At 48.0% G+C, this 21,752-nt stretch overlaps 1 protein-coding gene across 1 annotated transcript in view; it reads right to left on the bottom strand.

The window, feature by feature from the left end:
* Positions 1–18,709, bottom strand: part of TIMP3 (TIMP metallopeptidase inhibitor 3) — a 54,307-nt gene extending 35,598 nt beyond the window's left edge. The window contains exon 1 of the mRNA XM_022599878.3: positions 18,219–18,709. Within this exon, the coding sequence (XP_022455586.1) occupies positions 18,219–18,339 (121 nt within the window). The 5' untranslated portion in view covers positions 18,340–18,709. The remainder of the gene's footprint in view (positions 1–18,218) is intronic.
* Positions 18,710–21,752: the final 3,043 nt, after the last annotated feature.

The raw sequence follows: 21,752 nt of genomic DNA, 5'->3' as shown, positions 1-21,752 counted from the left end.
TCTGAGAGATGGAAAAGCGTGAAGTCACCTGGATTTCTCAGATTGGTCATGTTTGGCTCAGGGGCCTCGAAGCTGATTAACACATCTCTCCCTAACTTTTAGCATCTATAAAATAAGCAGTGAGAGAACTAATTGGCAATATCTGGCAAAACCTGCTCAGCCTCTTTATCATTCACACAGTACTTCTTGTCCAGTAAGTCTCCTTTCTTCCTTCCAAGAACCAACATCTATAGACTTGGATTACAAATAGATATGAGTGAGCTTCTGTGATTCTCTACCCCAGAATGTATCCCAGATCCCCAACCCCTCCCCGCCTCCCTATGGTGCTTCCTGGCATCTGGAAGTAACCAGGTCCTGGTGATGCCAGGACTTGAATTCTCCAGGGTCTGTGCCCATCTCTGCAAGCATGTTGCAGAATCAAGATGTTCCATTGAAACATGAGTCAGGAAAAATATCAGTCTGACTCTGAAAACTGCCCCTCACCCTAAATGAGGTTTAAAAAAATGCCAATGAGATGGGTGCCTATTCGTTCCTGATTCCAGGCCTTGTCCCCAGGCTTAGCTTTTCCAGGTCCCCAGGTGGTGCCAGGAGCTGCAGTAGAATGGGTAGAAGGCAGAGCAGGGACAACACACACACACACACACACACACACACACACACACAGACACACACACACACCCCATGGTAGAAAAAGAAGGGAATGCTGGGAATGACCCATGGTCATGTCCAGAAGGAATGAGGATGGTCTTGGATACAGAGCTAGCCTCAGAGAGGGCCTGGCCAAGCAAGAGGTCTGACTCACTGCCATTGCCAAACCAGGAGTGATACCTATATTGGCCTTCATGTGAATCAGAAAAAGGCACCCCCTCTAGATGTTGACAGCCTAAGCCACACATCACACAGAAAAAGGTCCCAATGCTCTTGGGCTCCAGAAAAAAATGAAAAATGGGTTTCCAAGGAAGCCATGTGGTAGGATGGGTACTACAGAAAACCATCACATCATGATTGTAAGAACTTCTGTGGGCCCGTGGGCAGAAGAGGAAGTCAGGCAATGAATGGGCTGCAAGGAATTTAATACACTGGCCACTTCAGGATCCCCCTATTCTGTTTTCTGAACCTTTGAAAACAAAAGATGAGGTGTGAAAGGGGGCCCTTGAGTGTGCTTCCTGTATGTATTCATCTGTCCAAGCTGGAATTATGGAGGAGGGAGGGCAGAGCCACAGCCAAAAGAGGGCCAGGCTGAGCCGTGGCCTTGAGGGTAGGGGCCATGGCCAGTGGCCTCAGCACCTTGTCCGGTGCCTGGAACACAGACGCTCAATAAATCTTTGCTCAAGGAATGAATGTGTCCATAGCAGACATACTTGTGGGACCTTTACAGTCGTGGAAGCCATGTACTCAGCTGGGCCGAGGCAGCCAGATTGGGAGGTGATGGTGATTGAGACCCATGTCTGATGGTCTTAATGAATGACATGGCTGGCAGTCAAAGAAGAAGGAGATTGACACACAGCCTTTTGCCTGTGCAGCCTCCCACACGGAACCAGGCGGGGCTTGGGAAGGAAGCCACAGGTCCTGCCGACATGGCGCCCACCCTCTGAGTATTCTGAGATGCCTTCTCTCTAGGCCTCTCAGCCCCATGGCCCTGGGATCTGCAGGCAGCAGAGCGGCAGCTCCTTGCAGGCATAAAACCCAGCACTGTCCCAAGGGAGGCCAAGCCTCCTCAAGCCAGCACAGATTATTTCCTCTTTCACTGCCTCACTTCCTAGTGGAAAAAACAAGGAAACAAAATTCTCCTGAGCAACCTGAAACCCTGTGACCCCCTGGGCAAGTGCAGGACGCAGCTCCACCTTTGTGCCCTCCACTTTCCTCCAGCCCACCTATGCTTAAACCCAGAGGCCAGCCTCAGAGGTTATTTATAACATGTCAGAGGAGAAGGGGGCAGGAAATAGGAAATTATGAAGGAGGGGGCAAGGAGGAGTGGCAGGGGCCAAGTGACCCCACTGGCTGGGAATCCACTGCCTGCCTGGCCTGTGGCATCAGAGCCCCAGGACAGGGAATTCCTCCCCAGCCCACATTCCTCCTGGCCCCAGAGCCCTATCTGCTGCTCTCTTGCCAGCCCTGTCCCCTTCCCCAGGCCCAGGTGGAAACTGAGTCATCCTCGGGCTTTTCCTCAGTCTGGCCACAGTCATGTGGGCTTTGTGACAGGAGCTAATGGTGCAAGAGCTGGGGGCCCAGCCCTGGGGACGGGGTGAGCAAACACCCAGTCTTTTACCTCTGCTAGCCCCATCCTGCTCTTTCCTCTCCCATTTAAATACTTGGAAAGCTGGGGTCGGAATGCTCAATGCTTAGGGCCCAAGACTTCTTCTCATTAACTTTATCAAGGGCGCCCAAAGGGGAGGTGACTCACCTAGAATCACACAGCCAGAGGGAAGAGAGTCAGGCCTGGGGCCCTATCATTTGGGGGCACTGGCCCATTTTTCTACACCCCATGCTGCCCCCAGGACCTTGGCTAGTTAAGACTCTTTGGGTACCAGTGTGAACATACTGGATTCACTGTAAAGGCTGGAAGAGTCCGTCCTTGCTTTGCCCAGAGCCACAAACCATGAAATGGAATCCCTAGTTGACCACCTCAAATCCTGTGTGGACTGAGGCAAAATATCCAATCCATTCATTCACCAAAACATTCTAAGCAACCACTGAATGTACAGAGCCACTAACTTTCAGACAATTTCACATTGTTAGGTTATTCTTTTTGTTGTTTTAACACACCATCACCAACTCAGTGATTCTCTAGACAAGTGTTCTGAATTGGGCGAATGGAGGGATGATTATAGATGGTCTTCAGCAAGGTCTCTTCTGAACCTCTAGAAATGTGTATGTATAGCTTTAATCAGAATGTCAAAGAGGCTGCTGTCTGTAAAATGGTTAGATGCTCATCTAAGAGAAGTATAGATCAGAGAGGTGAGAGCTCAGGCTAAGACCACCTGGGGACCAGGCGTGGGGACACACAGGTATGTCTCCCCTGCTGCTCATGACCTCTCCACAGTACTTGTGCCCCAGACCTTCAAGTCATAAATATCTCACGTGGCCACGTTTTCCTTCCATCAAGCCCCTAATGGTAAAGCAAGATACTAGGGTTTACAAATCTGATGCATGTCCAGAACTGGGCCAACTAAAGTTATAAAACAAGTCAGGGGCAGAGGATGAACATTAAATCTGGCCAGTGTTTGGCCTTGAGGGTCACTCCTCCTTTCTCTTCCAGCCCCTATAAGGTGCCCACTCACACTGATGCAGCCATTTCTGTTTGGCAAGCCTAGATGAGCAACTTCCCTATGCAACGTAGATGATATTTCTTACTATCTCCTTCCCTACTCCGCAATCACAGGGCAGGCAAGTGGGCGAAAGTGGTTTTCAGAATCCTCAGCTGGGCAGTGTCTCGCCAATGGGGTTCATAGGTGCTTCTTGGGAAAAATTGGTTCCTGGATTAGATATGTTTAGGAAACACTGGATTAAGCAGAGCTAAACAGGTTACCATGCAGCAGGACTTCTCAGAACCTTTACCCTGCTTATGGTCACTGTGCATCTCCAAGGGAGAATACAGTAAACAGCTTTCCTAAACGTGCTGGCTGAAAGAACATTTCTTATGACGGTGTGTGGAGAACCACGCCCTGGGAAACACTGCTTTAGGCTTTCCCAGCATCCAAGGAAATCTTCCCTGCCCCTATCCTCACAGCTCACCTGATAAATTATAAGAGGTGGTAGTGATGAATTTCTGCCAGGAAGGCAGCCTCAATTCTTTGGAGCCAGACAATGAGGGAACCTTCAGTAAGGACCCAGGAGTTCCGTGTTAAAGGATAGATCCAGGTCTGATGGCAAATTTGGAGGTTCCCACCTTGAGGCTCCAAGGGACTGGAATCTGCAAAGTACTCTAGGGAAAAATCTTGATAATAGGACAAAAGGAAGTAATGCCCATCTTTCCAGCCTGGTGGGATAGCAGGCAACAAGCCAGAAATAAGGGGAAAACTTGTCTTTCCTTGGCATTCTAACCACCTGCTGTTTTCCTGGCCAAAATGACATTGGCCCCAAGACTACAAAAGTAGACAAGTAAAGGTAACAGAGGTCTCCAGACTGCAGGAAGACTCAACCTCAGTCTAAATTTCTTTTTATACAGAGCACAGAGTCTTACTGGCTAAGGGCTCTCCCAATGACCCATTTTCAGTATTTGTTTATTCCTGTAGTTCACCGCATTTATTGAGCACCTACTAAGTGGGATGGCCTGTGGTCAGGAATACCCATCAATTTCCAGGCAGCAAAGTTATTCTTAGTTTCCTGATGTCTATTTAAAGAGTGTTAATCCTCTCATTCTCCTCCCTGCAGTTAGGCACATACCACTTTCCAACCTGGTACACTGACCTCGCCCAACTGGGAAGGCAGAAAGGACAAGTGTTGTTCCCACCCTCCTCCACTGGGCCAGGAATTTGGCCTTCGTGGGCTAGAGCAGCCTGGGATCAGCCAAGCCAGAGGAGATGTGCATATTTTGCCTGGACCCTTCAATCAGTGCTGGAGTCCAGAGCCTTCCTGTTCTGGTCATTACGGGCAGCAGAGCGAGGCAGAAAGTGCTAGGAATCAACAGGGTTGCGATCCAGGCAGTACAGTGGGATGGTAAAGAAAGACCATGAACCAGGGAACAGACATCCCAACTCAAATACTAGCTGTGCCATTGCGTGGCTGGGTGACCTTGGGCATAAGTTGTGATTAAGAGCTCAGACTCTGGAGTCAGGCAGGCTGGGCTCAAATCTTGACCCCACCATACTAGCGGCATTTTAGGCAAGTTACGTAGCCTCTCTCAGCCTCAGTTTTCCCATCTGTAAAGTGGAATGATGGTGATCATGATAATAATAATAATTCCTAATATGAAAGTTTATATTAAATAGTAGAATTAATATAATATGTATATAAAGTTCTTAGAACAGCTGTCAATAAATATTAGCCACTTTAATATTTAATTCCTCTAAACCGAGATCGTTTCATCTGCAAAACGGAAATAACACTGCCTTCTCATTGGGTGGTTATGAGAGTTTAAGGAGATAATGCATGAAAAGGTCTTAGAATATAAAAATGATTTAATAAATGTTAGATATCATCAAATAGTACTGTTTTTTCTATTTCCAGCTCTATCTCTTAGGCCAACCTCCTCTACCTTTCTGGATCTCAGTTCCCCATTTGTCAAGTGAGAGTAGGAGTCAGATGGCTTCTACAGTATCACAACACAGGGACCTGTGGCCTGAAAGTCACTTGTAGCAAAGCTGAGTCAGTAGCCCCAGTGTACCTCCAGTTTCCCCATATCTCTGTGCACAGCTCATAAAAAAAGGAGAGAAAAAAGATGGCTTGCATTCACATATCCTGTCTTGACTTGCACTGTCCTATTAATCAGGTGGCCATTAACCACAGGTGGATATTAAGCACTTGAAATGTGACTAGTCCAATCTGAGATGTGCTATGAGTGTAAAATACATATTGGACTTCAAAAACTTAAAAAATTGAAACCCCATTAATAATGTTTTAAATTGATGACATGTTGGAAAGATAATGTTTTGGAATATCGGATTAAGAACAGTATTAAAATTAACGTCATGGGTTTTTTTTTCCCTTTTTTCAAAAGCGGCTACAAGAAAATTTAAAATTACATACATGGCCCACGTTTGAGGCACGCAGTATTATTTCTCCCAGAAGGTGCGGGTCTAGCCTTACCCTTTCCACATCCCTGCTTGTGCGTTGCCCAGTAAGAAACTCTTCTCTCAGGAATACCAAAGGAATTTGAACTATTTGGAGTTAACTTTTTTAAACAAAATAAAACACAGATGTTAACTATCCAGGTGGGGCATTAAATTTTAAGAGCCTCTAGGAATCTCCTCTGGCTTAAAGGGGCCCTGAATAAATAAAATCCGTCAAGCTGCCAGAGCTCCCATGATGTAAGCACCCAAGGTTCAACATCTGCACTTTGGTTCCCCAGACGTCTCATCCCTTCTCTGTTTGGAAAAGGATGGGCAATAGCTTCGGTTGTATTTCCCAAGACAGCCGCCGCTGCTCAGCACACTAGCTGCTATCTTAGCAGCTTAGAGCAGCATTTTTTCATTGAGCTAGTCGTGCCCAGCATGTCAAAATTGGTTTTCCTTTTGTCTCTCTCTCTCTTTGACACACACGCAAGCTAAGTGCACCATTGCCTGGAAAGGCTGGAAGGCTCTCTTCCTCGAATGCCCTCATTTATTCAAGATACTTTTTTTTTTTAATTTATTTTTTTGACTGCTTTGGGTCTTTATTGCTGTGCACGGGCATTCTCTAGTTGTGGCGAGAGGGGGCTGCTCTTCGTTGCGGTGCGCGGGCTTCTCATTGTGGTGGCCTCTCTTGTTGCGGGGCATGGGTCTAGGCGCGCGGGCTTCAGTAGTTGTGGCACACAGGCTTCAGTAGTTGTGGCGCACAGGCTCAGTAGTTGTGGCTCGTGGGCGCTAGAGCGCAGGCTCAGTAGTTGTGGTGCACGGGCTTAGTTGCTCCACGGCATGTGGGATCTTCCCGGACCAGGGCTCAAACCCGTGTCCCCTGCATTGGCAGGTGGATTCTTAACCACTGAGCTACCAGGGAAGCCCATCATTCAAGATACTTTTATTGCATGCCTACTATGCACTGGGCAATGGATGGAGAGTAGTGTGTGACTCCCTGTACTCCAGCTGGCTCACCATCTAGGGGGAGGCACCAAGTGGTAATAATATGGTGGCTAATGTTTATCAAGCTCTCACTACATGCCAGGCAGTGGGCCAAGCCGGTGACTCCCATCATCTCAATGAACTCTCCTACCACCCTAGGAGCCTAAGAGTCCTATTATGGCATCCTCCATTTTACAGATAAGCAAAAGGAGCCTGAGAAGGATTGACTTGTCCAGGATCATAAAGCTATCAATTAATGGAGCCAAGGTTTGAACCAGGCAGTCTAACTCTAGGACCTGTGCTCTTAACCACCTTAGAAAGCACAGAAAGTGTGATAACAAGTGCATGAGCAGTGTTCTCTGGGGACACAGAGGACAGGTACATCATTTTGCCTGAGAAAGCAGTTGGTCTTATTCACTCAGAGATCCTACAACCCAAAGGAAATTCAAGAGATTATCTGGACTCAAGGTCACAAAGTTGGTGATCCATAGGGCTGCAGCTGGCCCAGGGACATGTTTTGTTTGGCTCACGCGTTTGTACGTGTGTGTGTTTCTTTTTAATTGTGCCAGCATTTAAAAATCAGATTTCACGTTAAAATCTTGGATTTCTAGCTTGTCCTACGAGACTGGAAATCTGGCAGCACTGGACTCACATTCTGATAGATTGGAGCTGGACAGCAGCTGTGCCCTTCTGAAGGGACATGAACTATTCAGTTCTCCATAGTCGTCACCATTCTCTATCGCTCCCCCCAATTCCAAAGCCAAAGATAATTCACTAATTTCATCATATTTGCCCACTGTTTTGTTGTTTGTCTTATAATAAAGAAATAATTTTTAGTACCCATTCATTACTCCAAAGTGGGAAAAAAAGAGAGTGGGGAAACATATGTTTTTTGGTAGACGTGAGTAATAATTCAATATGTTTAACATGCAGACATGCAGCTTCCAATGACTGGCCTCTGTAGGCATTTGGTTTATGATCTGACCTAGATGAGAGCTGAGGAAACCCACGCCAAACGAGAAGCAATCAGGAAGGAACTGGAATCCACACCCATACCCATTTGTTCAGAACTGCATCCCAGAGAACAACCTGGATGTTGTTAGGGTTCTCTCACATCTCTCAGTCCTTCTGCTGGGTATTTCTATCAGGAAGCCACAGTCGCAAGATCTTTGGGGGTCCCGGTCCTATTGTTGGAGAAGGGAGTGCACTGCAGTTGCTCAATAGGGTACATGTTTGATCTGGGTCTTCCAAACCCCCTCCTCATCCATTTAAACAAAGGTTCCATCAGATGACACACATCTTAATCACAGGTCTTTATATGAGCCAGTCTTCCATGAGGGGAGTTTTCTCAGATAGGGATGTTTGAGCCAAGCTGTGAATCAAATTTTCTGGAGCAAGGGGCTGCTCCGGTAGACCATGGATCAGGAAGGCCTTGTTCCCATGAGCACTGAGTCTCAATCCCACCTCTTCTCTGTCAGCTTCAGTAGTGGTGTTAATGGGGTTCAAAAGAATTTTTACCAAGCCCTCCAGTGATGAATGACAGACACTGAAGTGACCTTGATTTTTAATTCTAGCCATCAGTTCGGTCTGCAAGTTTGCTATGTGTTTGGCACATCAGCTCTGCTTCAACAGGAAGTCTGGTGGTCAAATATGTCATCTGATAAAGTACATCAGCTCATTAGTGGTTTTGTTCAGACGAAGCCCTCATCTGCTTTCATAACCACAGAGATCCTAGCTCTTGTCTTTATAGACCACATTTCTAAAGAACTTACCTCCTATAAGGTGTTGTTGATGGATTTAGGTGCTCGATTATTCAGATAGAGAGCCCCTTCCAAAGAAACTTAGAGCCAGAAATACTTGACGCATAGTAGGCATTCAGGAAAATATCAGTCACCATAAATACAGGTGGGGAGCAAGTGCACACACGCCACATAGGCTAGTCCTGCTGTGTCACAGATGGGAGCCTTAAATCCAGGGAGGCTGACATCACCAAGGTGATCCTAGAATCAGGAGGAGACCTAGAGCTAGACCCCAGGTGTCCTGACTCCCAGCCAGTGCTCGCTCCTGGACACTGCACATCTCCCAACCCTGGGTTAGATGGGGAGGGGGCTATGGACTTGATATTCAAGTTCAATGTCACCATTTCCCAGGCCCTCCCATTGACTACCCCAGCATCTTCCCCCTGTGACTACCAGAGGCAAACGTGCTGAAGCAGTCTGAAGAGGGATGGGAGGCACCTGACCGTGGAAAAGAGTGAAGGACTTGGCCTTGAAAGAAGTTGGTTCCAATCCCAATTCCATGTATCAGCTGTGTGGCCGAGCTCCTGAACCACATTAATTCTCACTGTCCACCCCTGTTAAATGGGAACGATGACCCCTCACTGTCCTGGTTTCCTCAGTGGGAATGTTGTGATAATCAAATAAGATCAAGTAGACTTAAGACTCTAAAATGTGGAGAATCGTGAAAATATAGAGCGGGAACTTCACTTTTCTGTCCTGTGGGAGGCAGTGGGACAAAGTGGAAAAGCATTAGACTTGGGTGGGAGGGAGTCTCAAGCTGTGATTTTGAAACGCAGCTCTCTGTATGTGACCCTGGAAAACATCCTGTCTCCTCTCAGAGCCCCATTTTCCTCACCAGTAATAAAGTGAGAATGCCGCCTTTGCCACATAATATAACAACACTACTACTAAAAGCTAACATCTGCTGAGCTTTTGGTATGTGGCAGATTCTGTACTAAACATTTTCCCTGAATTTTTTCACTTAATCACCAACCCAGTGTGGTACATACTATTATTCCCCCTATTTTGCCGATGAGGAAACTGAGGCCAGAGAACTTAACCAGACTAGGTGAGCAGCAGAGCTCACAACAGGTACTGTGTTTCCAAATCTCAAAGGCTATGAGTCCATTCATGATGATCAGGTCTAAATCAAAAGGAGATCCATCCTAATTCATGAACTGCAAGCACCTTAGCCAAACACCATGAGCCTTCGTGTCACGAAACCACATCCTCATGAAGCCTGACCCAGGTTACAAGGCTCACCTTCCCCACGCTCTAACCTGGGGATTGCAAGAGCTCTGAGATTTCTGAATGAACAGTGCTTCTCTGCAGGCAACTGAGCTACCTGGTGCCCGGCGCCCTTATTCTGAGAGGGATCAAAGATGGCCTGGGGGGGGGTAATAAATAACTGCCAACTAATATTCAAAGTCTCTGGTTCTGGAATGGAAACTGGTCTGCTCTGGATTTCCCCTCTCCCCGCCCTCCCCACCCTCTGTCATCCAAGGACTCTATTTTTCCACCCGCTAAACTTTCCCTTGGGCTCTCTGAAGCCAACCTTTCCGCTTTCCTTCCCCTCCCCACCCCCACAAAAAGCAGGTGGCTGCAGGCCTGGGAATACTTAAGGTCTCTACTCCCTGCACCGTGGATGCCACCATTAGGTGACAGGCTTTACGTGAACATAAATCATAACTGGGTGTTGGGCAGCATGGACCGTCACTTCTGTGGCAGCTGGACCACTCCAGCCTCGCAGATGGCTTCTAAAGGCATCAGGAAAAGTTGTCCTGGCCCCCTCCCCTCCTCTAGACACTAGTTTTCTAGCAACCAAGTAAAAAGGCCTCTTAGTTCCACTGCGGCTGGGATAGACACCTTGTGACCTCCTGTCAAATGCTATTTAGTGCGTTCCTTTAGCTAGAGTCAGTACTCATCGGCTCCAGCCTGTCAGGGATTAACACAGAAAAACAGATAAACAGGAGGAGCCCATGTCACCCCCTCTGAATGGCTAGGCAACTCAAGCAGGACACATCGGCTACCCCCACCTCCACCAGCCCTGTTCTCAGCGCTGTGGGCAACCTAGAAATCGGCAAGGGTGGGAGATGTGTGGACCTGCCCACAGGAGGAGAGGTGGCAAACTGGTGTGAAAGAAAAGAGCCATTCCCAGAGGGTGAAGAACAGCAGTCTACAAGGGGTCCGTGAGCTCTTTTCAGCACCTCAGTGAACCAGCCCAAATCATACGCTGCCATCATCCAGTAACCCATGAGAATGCTTCCCAGGCTTAGGCAAACACCAGGTTTCTTTGCTTTGGGCTGCAGTTAACTGTATTAGCTGATTATATCAGAATAATGACTGGCTATGGTCAGCAGTGACACACATAGTTTAACTGGTTTTTGTAGTGGAAAAATAATCAACACCCAAGACATGAAGTTGTGATTTTCCAAACATGAAATCCATTGAAGGAAAATTAATAAAAATAGTCCGTGGTGTTGAAAAGGCTGTGAACTGCTGATTAAGTGGAAAGAGTACTTGGTTAGGAATTCGACATAGGGTGCGAGGCTTGGTTTTGTTAGGGCTGTACTGTAATAAACCCGGGGGTGGCAGGGGAGGGAGGGGCTGCAGAGGCTGGCTATGGAAGAAAATCAAAGAGAAGCATATGGAGGAGAACCCCAACAGCAGGGAATCAGAAAACCAATGTGGGGAAGTTACAAAAGGAGTAGCATCTTCTCAAATCCAAAGAGTCCTAGCTCTTAGTCTGTCTGATTTGGACACAGATTTGGAGGTAGACTAAGCAAATGTAGGTTCTGGTTCATCTGTTTCTTAGTGGTGTGATCTTGGGCGAGTGATTTCACCTCTCTGGCCTCACCAGGCAGCTGGGGTGGGCAGTCTCCACCTGGTAGGATTACTGGTAGGATATGCCAAAAAGGAGATTTTTCTTTGGGAGGGTGGTGGCGTATTATGTCCAGAAGGTGGGGCTGGACTTATCAAGTAATGCAGAGAACATAGCAGATGCCTCCTCTCTTAGGAGGGTTAGATGCATCCCTCTGGGTAGTACACAGCCCTTAGGTCAACCCAAGAATAACCCCCTCTGGGAATTTCCCAAGCAGGTCTGAAGAATTGTGTTTGCCTAAAGGTGGTGTTTCTCAACATGTTTAAAATTTGGTCAAGGTGTGATTATTCTGCACCAGTGCCAGGAAGTGGGCAGGGAAAAGGGACCAAGTGAGATGTGGAGAATAAGAAGTTAACAAGGGGTATTCAAAATTGAGGGGAGGGCATGGGCCAAGACCCAGAGAGAGAATGGGAACAGCTGGAGCTAGAAGGGCCAGTGATGATGACAAAGGTAGGCAGGGGCCAGACTGGCCATTGTTGGAGCCATTTTATGACACTTTATCCCAAGAGTCCACTGAAAGATTTTAATCACAACAGTGACATTCTCTCTTAAACTGGCCCTTCTAGCTCCCATCAAGATGAGACTCCAGCATCTTTTCTTGGCCAGGACCCACCCTGCCCTCTCCACTGTCCATCTCCATCCTATGGCCATCCCACCACTCTCATCCAAGCGCCATCCAAATTGAATGACAAGGGGAGAAGGGGGACAAAGGGATGAGTCCCCTTGCTGCCACCATGAGCCTGGCCAGGCCTATTCAACTAGGGGACATCTTTGAGCCAGCAAATAAGACCCTGTGCACGGCACAGATGTCTTCAAAACACGAACCTGGGTTCATGTCAAATCCTGAAGTCAAGCAGCTTAGTGTAATGAAAGGCCCATTGCTTCGTATTAGAGCAAAATAAAAATAAAACCATCTGCAACTGAATTAATACAAAACTGCAACAAGTCAAAGGCCATGGCTTTCCTGGCACGTAAGTAAGCCCCATTCTCCCTACAAAAATACTCCCATCAACTTGGTCTAAGTAGCCTTAATATTGCTCCCTGTCAAAGGGAAAAAGGGACAAGCAAAAAGGGAAAAAAAACTCAGAACGTCAATAAAATTCATAAATTGTTTTCCCATTTGAAAGAAGCATGAAAGTATCTCCAGCACAGGGCTGTAGTAGTTCCTCCATCTCTGCATGTTGCATATCTGAAAAGAACTGTGTTACACAGCCATTCTGGACGGCAAATTGTCAGGAACTGTTCACACATACTTTATGTCCAATAATTCCAAATTGTATGTTTGCCATAGAGAAATATCCATGCATACGAACAAGAGGATTGTACGATGACTACTTGTTGTAGTGCTCTTTGTGAGGATGAAAAGCTGTTAGAAACCTAAATATCTATCAGTAGGGGAATGGCTAAATAAATATATACCTATACCTATAGGGCTATTATATTATTATAGTAATAAAATAGTATATAACAATATATAATATGATACATAATGTAATGTAATATATAGTATAGTAGTTGATTATATTTTAGAGCCAGGCTGCAGGGGTTTAAATACAGCCTCTGCAGCAACCTTGAACAAGTTACCTAATTTTTCTAAGCCTCAATTTCCTCATCTGTAAAATGGAGACAACAGTAGCATACCTGCCTCATATGACTTTTGAGAGAATTAAATGAGTTAATTCATGTTAATTATTTAGAATGGTGCCTGGCACGTAGTAATCACTCCATAATTAGTTTTTAAAATGTATAACCCTATGGAATTCTATACATTAAAAAAAATGTAGTAGATCTATATGTATATTAACTGAGAACAACCTAACACATTGTTCATTGAAAAACAATAGAATGCTATATCGGTATTCCACTATTTATAGTGTTCTACCACTCATGTTTCCAAGGGAAAAAACTACTATAAATTTTCTATGAGGGGCTTCCCTGGTGGCGCAGTGGTTGAGAGTCCGCCTGCCGCTGCAGGGGACATGGGTTCGTGCCTCAGTCCAGGAGGATCCCACATGCCGCAGAGCAGCTGGGCCCGTGAGCCATGGCCGGAGCCTGCGCGTCCGGAGCCTGTGCTCCGCAACGGGAGAGGCCACAACAGTGAGAGGCCCGTGTACCGCAAAAAAAAAAAAAAAATTTCTATGAGTACCTATGTATGTAAATGCATAGGGAAGTGACTAGAATTAGAGGAAGTGATCAAAAAGGACTTCATTCACCCTTATCTGATTTTAGATAGATGATAGATAGATAGATAGATAGATATGGATGGATGGATGATGGGTGGATGGATAGATGGATGGATATCGATGTACACACAGATACATACACACATAGTCATAGAATGTATCCATACTATCCTTGTAATTTTTAAAATGTGGATAAAAATTAAAGGTCTGAGGACGTACAGATTATTATTCCCCTTTTATAAATGAAGAGACTAAAGCTTAAAAATGCCCAGTAACATGCTTAAGTGCATACAGCCAACAAGCCCCAGAGGAAGGATTTAAGCCCAGCTCTGCCCATGCCACAGCCTTTCTACCACCGCACACTGCCTCTCCAGGCCACCCAGGAGTTGACTATGACAAAGGCTAGAAGAAAGGGCCTCCTTGTCCATACTGGCTGGAATGGTAAAAGCTAAATGCAATGGAGAATTGTGTTGTTGTTTTTGTTTTTAATTAATGAACCTTTTGGAATGTGCCATTCAGCAGTGGAGCTGAATGGTCCCTGCTGTTCCTGCAAAACAAACAAAAGTCCCTCCACCCAAGCCACTTTTGTGGCCACTTTTCTAGCCTTATCTATCCAGGGACTGTGAAAGGGACACAACTGTGGGAGGGGCACCTTCTCCAGCCAGCCCAGCACCCAGTCTCCTGACTGTCTCTGGTTTTCCTCCCATCATACTAGGAGTCTGCATAGACTGGGCACCTCACCCTGGGAGGCCCCCATTCATCCCCACCCGGAAGGGTAAGAGTATTGAAGGCCAAGATCTCTTGTCCCCATTAGCTTTGCTTTTTCCTGGGCCTCAGTGAGACAAATCAAGTCTTTTTTTTACTTTGTCTTGGTGGTTTTGAGGGTCTCTTCCAGTTCTAATAGCCAAAGAACATTAGAAATTTTCCTTTAATTTTCTGTATTTATACCCTAATATGATGAGGACGATGGTAATTAGTTCTCAGTCCCATAAGATGATGTTTAACTAAAACCTCTGGCCATTTTGGCTGTCTTCGTATTTCTAAGGAAAACTCCCAAATAGATAAGTAAGGCATTCTTCAAATGTTAACTGTCCATTTCATCCTGGTCCTAGGAAGCGTCGTCTGCCTTAGAATATCAAGGGTAATTGAAAGTTGAAAAGTTTTGGAAGAATGGCGTAACTAAGAATGGCTTTAGCCTTACCATACAGTAACTGGGTGACCTTGAGCAAGCACAGTCTCTCTCAGACTCAGTGTTTTCCTTTGAAAAAAATAGGTGTAATACCTACTCTTGAAGATGCTGGGTGGATGAAAGACATGGGATCTGAGAAGTGCTTGAACCTAGTGGGAGTCTGCGAGATGTCCCTTCCCTCCTTCTACAAACAGCAGCTCTCCTCTTTCCAGAGTTACTAAGATGTCGACAGCCTGGGTCCGCTCCCCAAGTGACTGGCTCCTCTCTGAAGTCTGATCCTTTTTATTTTCCTTAAGTCACAAAGCCCAGTGTAAAGTGTAATTGCGTGTTTGTGAGTGAGAGAGAATAGATCAGGCTTCTTTGAAAATGGCTTCTTTGCTAAAACCACAACCTCAGATCTGATACCAAAAGAATCTGCTGGCACTGGTCCCTGTCAAAACAATTCAGAGACATCCAGAGACCATCCTCCAGAGCTGGCAGTGGGCCCCCAAGCTGAGCCTCACTCTCGAATTCCCAACAGGCTCAGGCTCAGGGGGCAGGCCCCCAGCACTCTATCGCACAGCCCCATGCTTCTGTGCAAAGGAGAGCTTGGCATTCTGAAGCAAAGTTCTCTCTCTCTACTGCTCCCGCCCCCTGCAGAAACCACACAGACACAAAGACACACGCACGCACGCAGGCACGGGCACACACACCCCAATTTTCAGAAGGCTCTTGGCACTGCCCACCCCTTCCTTAGCTGGACAGAGCTGTGGAGCAGAAAGCAGGCCAAGGCTGCCTTCTTCATTCCTAGTCCCCCCCACCTCCCTCCTCCAGAGTCAAGGTTTTGTCAAGAGTTTCAGGGGCAACGACTGGTGGGGAGGGGGCTGCAGACATCGTAGCTGCTGCCAAGTCCTTTTCTTTCTGTCACAGTATGTTTTATAAGCCCGCATGTAGTTTATTCTTCTAAACACTTCGCTAGGGTGCAGGGCCTGGAGTTGCCATAGCAACACCTTTTAACTCCTCCTCATCCAGAAGGCAATGCCAATCCCCAGGGCTTTGGGGGAGAAAGGCAAAAAGAGACACCTGTGGATGAGGAGAAAGAAGAGGGAAGGCCATAGGGGATTCCTTAGAGAGGGCCTTCACCCAGCAACATGGCACCCGGCCACGAAGAGAAAAGAGCCAGGAAGGTCCTGGAAGAGGAAGCTGGTGGGCTGGCGTAAGCATTTTTCATGGACTACAGTATTGATTGGTGGGGTCATAGGGGTCAAGGGGAATGGAAACGTCTACACATTTCCTTCAGGGAGAGAACAGGCCGGCATCAACCCAGACAGACTGGAAACCAGAAGGGCTGTGAGCTAGGAGTACTGGGAGCCACCTACTGGACGCCAGCAGGGGACTGTAAGGCAGCAGAGGTCAACAAGCCGGCAGCCCACATCCACACCTCCCATTTTTAAAAGCATTATCTCATCCCTGCCACTAGTGCAGTGCACCGAACTGAGGCAGAACAGTTTTGGATTGGTGCCAGCAGTATCGAAGTTTTTTTGTTTCTTTTTTATTTTTGCTACCATAATGTTCTTGTCTTTGGGTACTTCCTGGTAACTTTGCTTTTCTCTGGGCAGTCTACTGAGGAGGGGGATGTGGGAGAATTTCTTAAATAAATCCAGAGAAATTACAAGAAACTTTCCGTATTAGCCCAGACACACAGCAGGAAACCTAAGCAGTGAACGGAGTCAGGCAGTGGCCCCCCTGGAAGCGGTCCCCTTGCTCCTGTTTCCTCTCTTCCCTGGTGAACTTCCAGGGTGGAAACCCAAAAGCCAAGAGCAAGGGGGAGGCATGAGGTCTCCCTCTCCCCACACACCAAAATCCAAGGGAACACACCCAAGCCATTGTCAAGCGGGGATGACGCCCTGACCCCAGCTGGCTCGGGGCCCCAACTATGTGCTCTTCCCTGAGCAAGACCAGAGCCCGCTGCCACCACCAGCAGTTCCCAGCGTTACTCAGGCGGGAGTGACACCCACGGGGTGAGGGCTGTCAGAGGAGGAGAAAGAAAAGCTTCCAGGCCTCAGGCAGCCCCAGAGAATCCTTCCAGGCAATCCACAAACCCAGGGGCCAGTCAGGTTCCCCAGGGAGAGGGAAAGGTGCACAACACAGGCCCCAGGAAACCGCTAACACGAGTGACCCCAGGCCACACAAACGCCCATGCCTGCCGACTGGATTGACCTGCTCAGCACAGCTACCTCCCTTGCTTCTCCTAGGCCCGCCAGGCCCACCAGCGGTGCCTCTCCCCGCCAGGCCCCTGCCTCCCCGCCCTCCTCCCCTGCAAGCACATTTGTGGAGGCCCACACCAGGACCCAGTGGAAAATTTCTTTCCCCTTTATGACTGTCCTTAAAACACACACGCTCCATTCTTCACCTCTGAATCTGCACAGGCAGAGGGTGGCTAGACTGTGTCTTACCGCATCCCCCAGCCCATGTACACACACACACACACACACACACAGAGCAAGGGCCACTGGACTTGCATGCCTTATGAGCTGGAAAGGAGACGAGAGATGTTTTCCAGCTGCTACTCCACCTCTAGCCAACCATGCACAAGTGTCCCGAACACTCCCAAACAAGTTCTCCCAAGGGCACACTCTCAAGGCCGTTGATATGGTTCTACTTCTTACTGAGTCTCTAATCAAGACACTAAGTCCGATTTGGAATAGTCACCATGATGTGACCCTTGGCATCTTTTTTCTTTTGGTGACAAATCTGTTTTCCACTGCTCAGTCTCCCCCTCCCCACACACATTCAAGGAAAAGAAACAGCCTTCCTGTGAATTCTCACAGCTATGTGATAAGTGATCCCTCACACACGCCACCTCCTGCTTGCTATCAACACTCTCAAATACAGTTCCTCCGGGGAGGGTCAACCCCACCGCTTTCTTCTCATTTTTCCCCTTAAATCCACCCAAACTTGGCAGTCCAAGAAGCTCAGTTAGCACTTGCTTAGGGAGTGTGAGGCGGGGTTAGGTCTCAGTGAAAAGAATGAACTTAGTGGGGAGATGGTGAAAACTCAGAAAACTTCAAGTTTCTCTCTCCTGCAACTTTCCCTGCACATGGCTGGCAACTTTCTTTCTTTCTTTTTTTAACTATTCATCATCCCAGCACTTTAGTTGGCATTCCAAGTTTTAGAAACACTCTCCCCACCTTTCTCCCTCAGCCTGTCCTGTGATAGTGAAAAGGGAAAATTTCCAGATGTCAAAAGGACCGGTAAGGACCTCACGCCCTAAAAGAGCATGGCTGCAAGGGGTTCACGCAGCCTCTGTGGGTTTCTCTGCAGGGCATCTCCCCCCTCGGTCATGCCGGAACCCCTGCCCCAGGAACCTGAGTATCCCCACCTCGTCCCAAGCCCAGGCAGAGAAAAGGAGCGGGGCTCGCTATGCCACCCGGAGCAGCGCCCAAGTCCGGGCTGCAGCGCGCGAGCTGGCACCGCGGGGGCTCTGGAGGGGACACCGGGAGCGCTTACCGATGTCAGAGTTGCAGAAGGCGTCCTGGGGGTGGCTGGGCGAGCATGTGCACGCCTCGGCGCCCCAGTCCCCCAGACTCCAGCTGCCCAGGAGCACGACGAGCCCGAGCCAGGGAGTCATTGCCGCTGCCGCTGCTGGCCTCTCCAAAGTTGCCTTGCGCGCCGCCGGCGGGGTCGCCGCAGCCTGAGCTCACCCGCCCTCCCTTGCGGGCAACTTTGGCTTCGGACGCGCCGCCCTCCGAGTGCCCAGCGGGACGGGATAGGGTGCGGCGAGGCTGCCTCGGCGCTGGCGCACGACTGGGCGGGTGGGCAATCCCTCCGGGCGAAGCAGCGGGAGCTGGAGCAGGAGCCGGAGGAGCAGGAGGAGGAGAAGCTGTCCGAGCGTCCGCCCGCTGCCTGCTCTACGCGGTAGCCCGGCGGCAGAGTGATATAGCGCGGGTCCCCCGGGCACCCCCTCTCGGGCGCGCGAGGCCCGCCGTCTCGGACCAATGGCAGAGCCGCATTACCTCATCGGCCCTCCAAAAAAGGGGCGGGGCCGGGGGCGCGGGGCGACGGGGCGGGGCCGCCCGTACCGTTCAGATCCTTATAGGGAATAATGCAGCTGTGGGCACGCGAGTGGGTGGGCTGGACGCGCCTCCGAGACGCACTGGCAGAGGGGCCCTCCGAGCGGCGCCCCCGTGCCCTTCCCGCCTGCACCCTAGCCACACGCCCACCCCGCCCTCTGGACGCCTCTGACCCAAACCGGAATCAACTACCACCAACCCCTTGGCAGGTCAGAGGTGGCCCTGTCCCGGAGGCCTCGATTGTGCCTGGTGGAAAGGATAGGCAAAGACTAACTCTCTACCTTCTCTGGAGAGAGCAGGGTCAGAAGGGAAAGAAGCAGGTTGATGACCATCCCCCATACACTCCCACCCCTTGTCGCCTCCCCTGACATTCCTGTCCACGAGGAAGCCATCTGCCTTTTGGAGCTGGCTGTAATAAAAAGTTGTTTCCTGGGCTCAGGCAGAGTAAATTGTGAAGTCATTCAACAAACACTGTTCTGGATGCTGGGATGAGCAAAACAAACTCTTTGCTCCCTTGGAACTTGAAGGCAATACATCAGTAAATACACGAGTACATAGGGTGATTTTCTAAGGTAATAGTGCCATGAAGAAAACAAAACAGAGTAATGGGTTAGAAATGACTGGGGAGGGTGCTGCTGTCTATGGGATAGTAAGGAAAAGTCTGTCTGAGGAGGTGACATCCTGGCTGAGATGTGAACAAGAAGCCTCAGCCATGTGTCAGCCTGGAAGGAGAGAACAGCAAGTGCTAAGTCCCTGAGCCTATTTGAAAAACAATAAGTAGAAAGGGTGGGCAGAAATGGTAACTCCACCTAGGGCAGACAGGTCTCCATCCTTCAGCAAGGAACTTGAGGGTGAACTGATCCAAAACTGGGATAAAACCAGATCCTGGAGAACTATCCAGGATCTGAGACTATGAGCTATAATAGATAACTGCTAATAACTAATACTGTGACTATTCTTATTATTCAGTAACATCTTGATTCTGCCTTATATTTTCCGTATCTCACCTCATTACATCTCACAGTAATCCTTTTAGATAGGAAAAACACCAAGTATTACACACACTTTCCAGATGAGGAAACTGGCACAGAAAAGTGACATTACTTGGCAACCAGCCAGGAACTCAGTTCACTCACTCCCACCTTAAGAGAGGCTTTTATTTTCTTGGACTTTAGCAGCAGTTTGCTTTAACTGTGCAAATGCCCTTTTGCAGCTGGAGCCTTCTATCGTTCTATTCTTGGGTCGCTCTCACTTTCGCTCCCAACCCATCCCATTTGGAAAGAGACTTAAATGATTTGGCAATAGAAATGCTAGAAGTTTGGAACAAAATAAGGACTAGGAAGTACTGCTCAGAAATGCAAGTTCAACCTCTTTCTCAGAAACTCCTCTGTTTACACCTCAGAGAAGTGACATTGGAATGGGAGAATCAGAAAATTTCACTGGAAATGGTATTTCCAAGAACATTTTTTAAGCTCCTTTTTTCCTCTTAAAAATTTTAGTTATAAGGAAGGGAATCTAGTTTCCACATTTTTCTGTCTTGTCCCCTTCCCAACTTATAAGACCCATCCCACCTTAACTAACTATAGCTCGACCTAGAGGGAGCTTTCCTTCTCTCGGTGTTTACTTTAGAACTTTGCTCCTTGTTTCGTGGGATCTAGTTGTACTATTTCCCCAACCACACTAGAAAGACTTGGGGGCCTGAGATATTTGGCCACACTGCTTTTTAGCCCTCAGAGTGCAAAATTGGGTCCCTGGAGACATGGATATGGGTGTGGCCAGCAACCCATTGAGTCTTGAGCAGTGGATGCTCTGTATGCCACTCCAAGGATCCAGGTTGAATGAGGGCATACTTGGTCGGATTTTAGAGTTTCGTTTATCCCTGCACGGTGCCAGTCATGTGGAAGGTTTTATAAGCCTTTCCAGACCAAATCCACTTTGGATAAGCATCTTACGTGTAGAGGTCCCCTCTTCTCTCTTTTCTTCTCACTTTAATGTTTTGTCCAAATTACCAGTAGTTTTTCCAAGGGAAGGCTTGCCGAGAATATGAGTATCAGAAATAACTTTTGCTGAACTTCAAGCAGCAGGTTCTGTATAGAAAACATCTGAAGCTTTTGATTATGGCAGCTCCTTAATTACGTAAGTGTGAGAGCAAACAGATTGTTTTCCAAGCTGAAAGGTAATAAAATTGCCTTTTGGTTTATTTCCTCTCTCTCCCTATCCTAAGCTGGGCCAGTGTCTTTGGAGTTCAGCTTCCCTTTCGGTTGGGAAATTCTCCCTAATGTCTAACCTGAGGGGACTTCCTTTGCCCATCCATGTGAGGTCAGCTCAGTCCTCACGTTGAGGAAAAGAGAAAGCAAGTTTCGTGAATCCTTGTAGAGGGGAGCCTTACTGCTGGGGTCAGGCCCTCCAGCAAGCAGACCTCACAGCCATCAATCTGGATGTCATGGTGTCCATGGACCTATAATATGTAAGAATTGATTTTTCAAGGCCACTTCAGAAGCTAGATGGAGTGGGCCTGGGGCTAATGGTAAGAATGAAGATATCGGCTCCCCACTTTCTCTTGACAGCTAAGGACAATGATAGATTTATAAACCCCAGAAGAACTGAAGAAATTTCTAAATCTGTCTTGTCCACCCCCCTTCCTTTCGAGTTCCAGGATGCTAGAATCTATGGAAGTCTCTTATATTAGAGGTCCTGAAAAATGACCTCAAAGACTACCCATCCTCATTTTATAGTTGGGGAAAATAAGGTTCAGCCAGGGGAAGGAATTTGCCCAGAGTCTCACGGTTAGCTCGTGGCAGAGCCAAGATTTTGCTGCGGCTGCCTGATTCCTTACCTGGGCTCTCTCCCACCCACTCATGGGCCTCAGTTCCCCCCAGCTGCAGCACGTGACCTAACGTTTATACTCTTCTGCAGCCACTCGCAGTCCTGAATCTGCATTTCAGATCTATAGATGAGTTTCGGAGTCCCT

The sequence above is a fragment of the Delphinapterus leucas genome, chromosome 11 (genome assembly GCF_059928025.1).
Source record: "Delphinapterus leucas isolate spDelLeu-1000000601 "Yukka" chromosome 11, BTC_Dleu_Yukka2, whole genome shotgun sequence".
Classification (NCBI taxonomy): domain Eukaryota; kingdom Metazoa; phylum Chordata; class Mammalia; order Artiodactyla; family Monodontidae; genus Delphinapterus; species Delphinapterus leucas.
The sequence above is the reverse complement of the archived record's forward strand: the minus strand, read 5'-3'. Positions and strand labels throughout refer to the sequence as shown.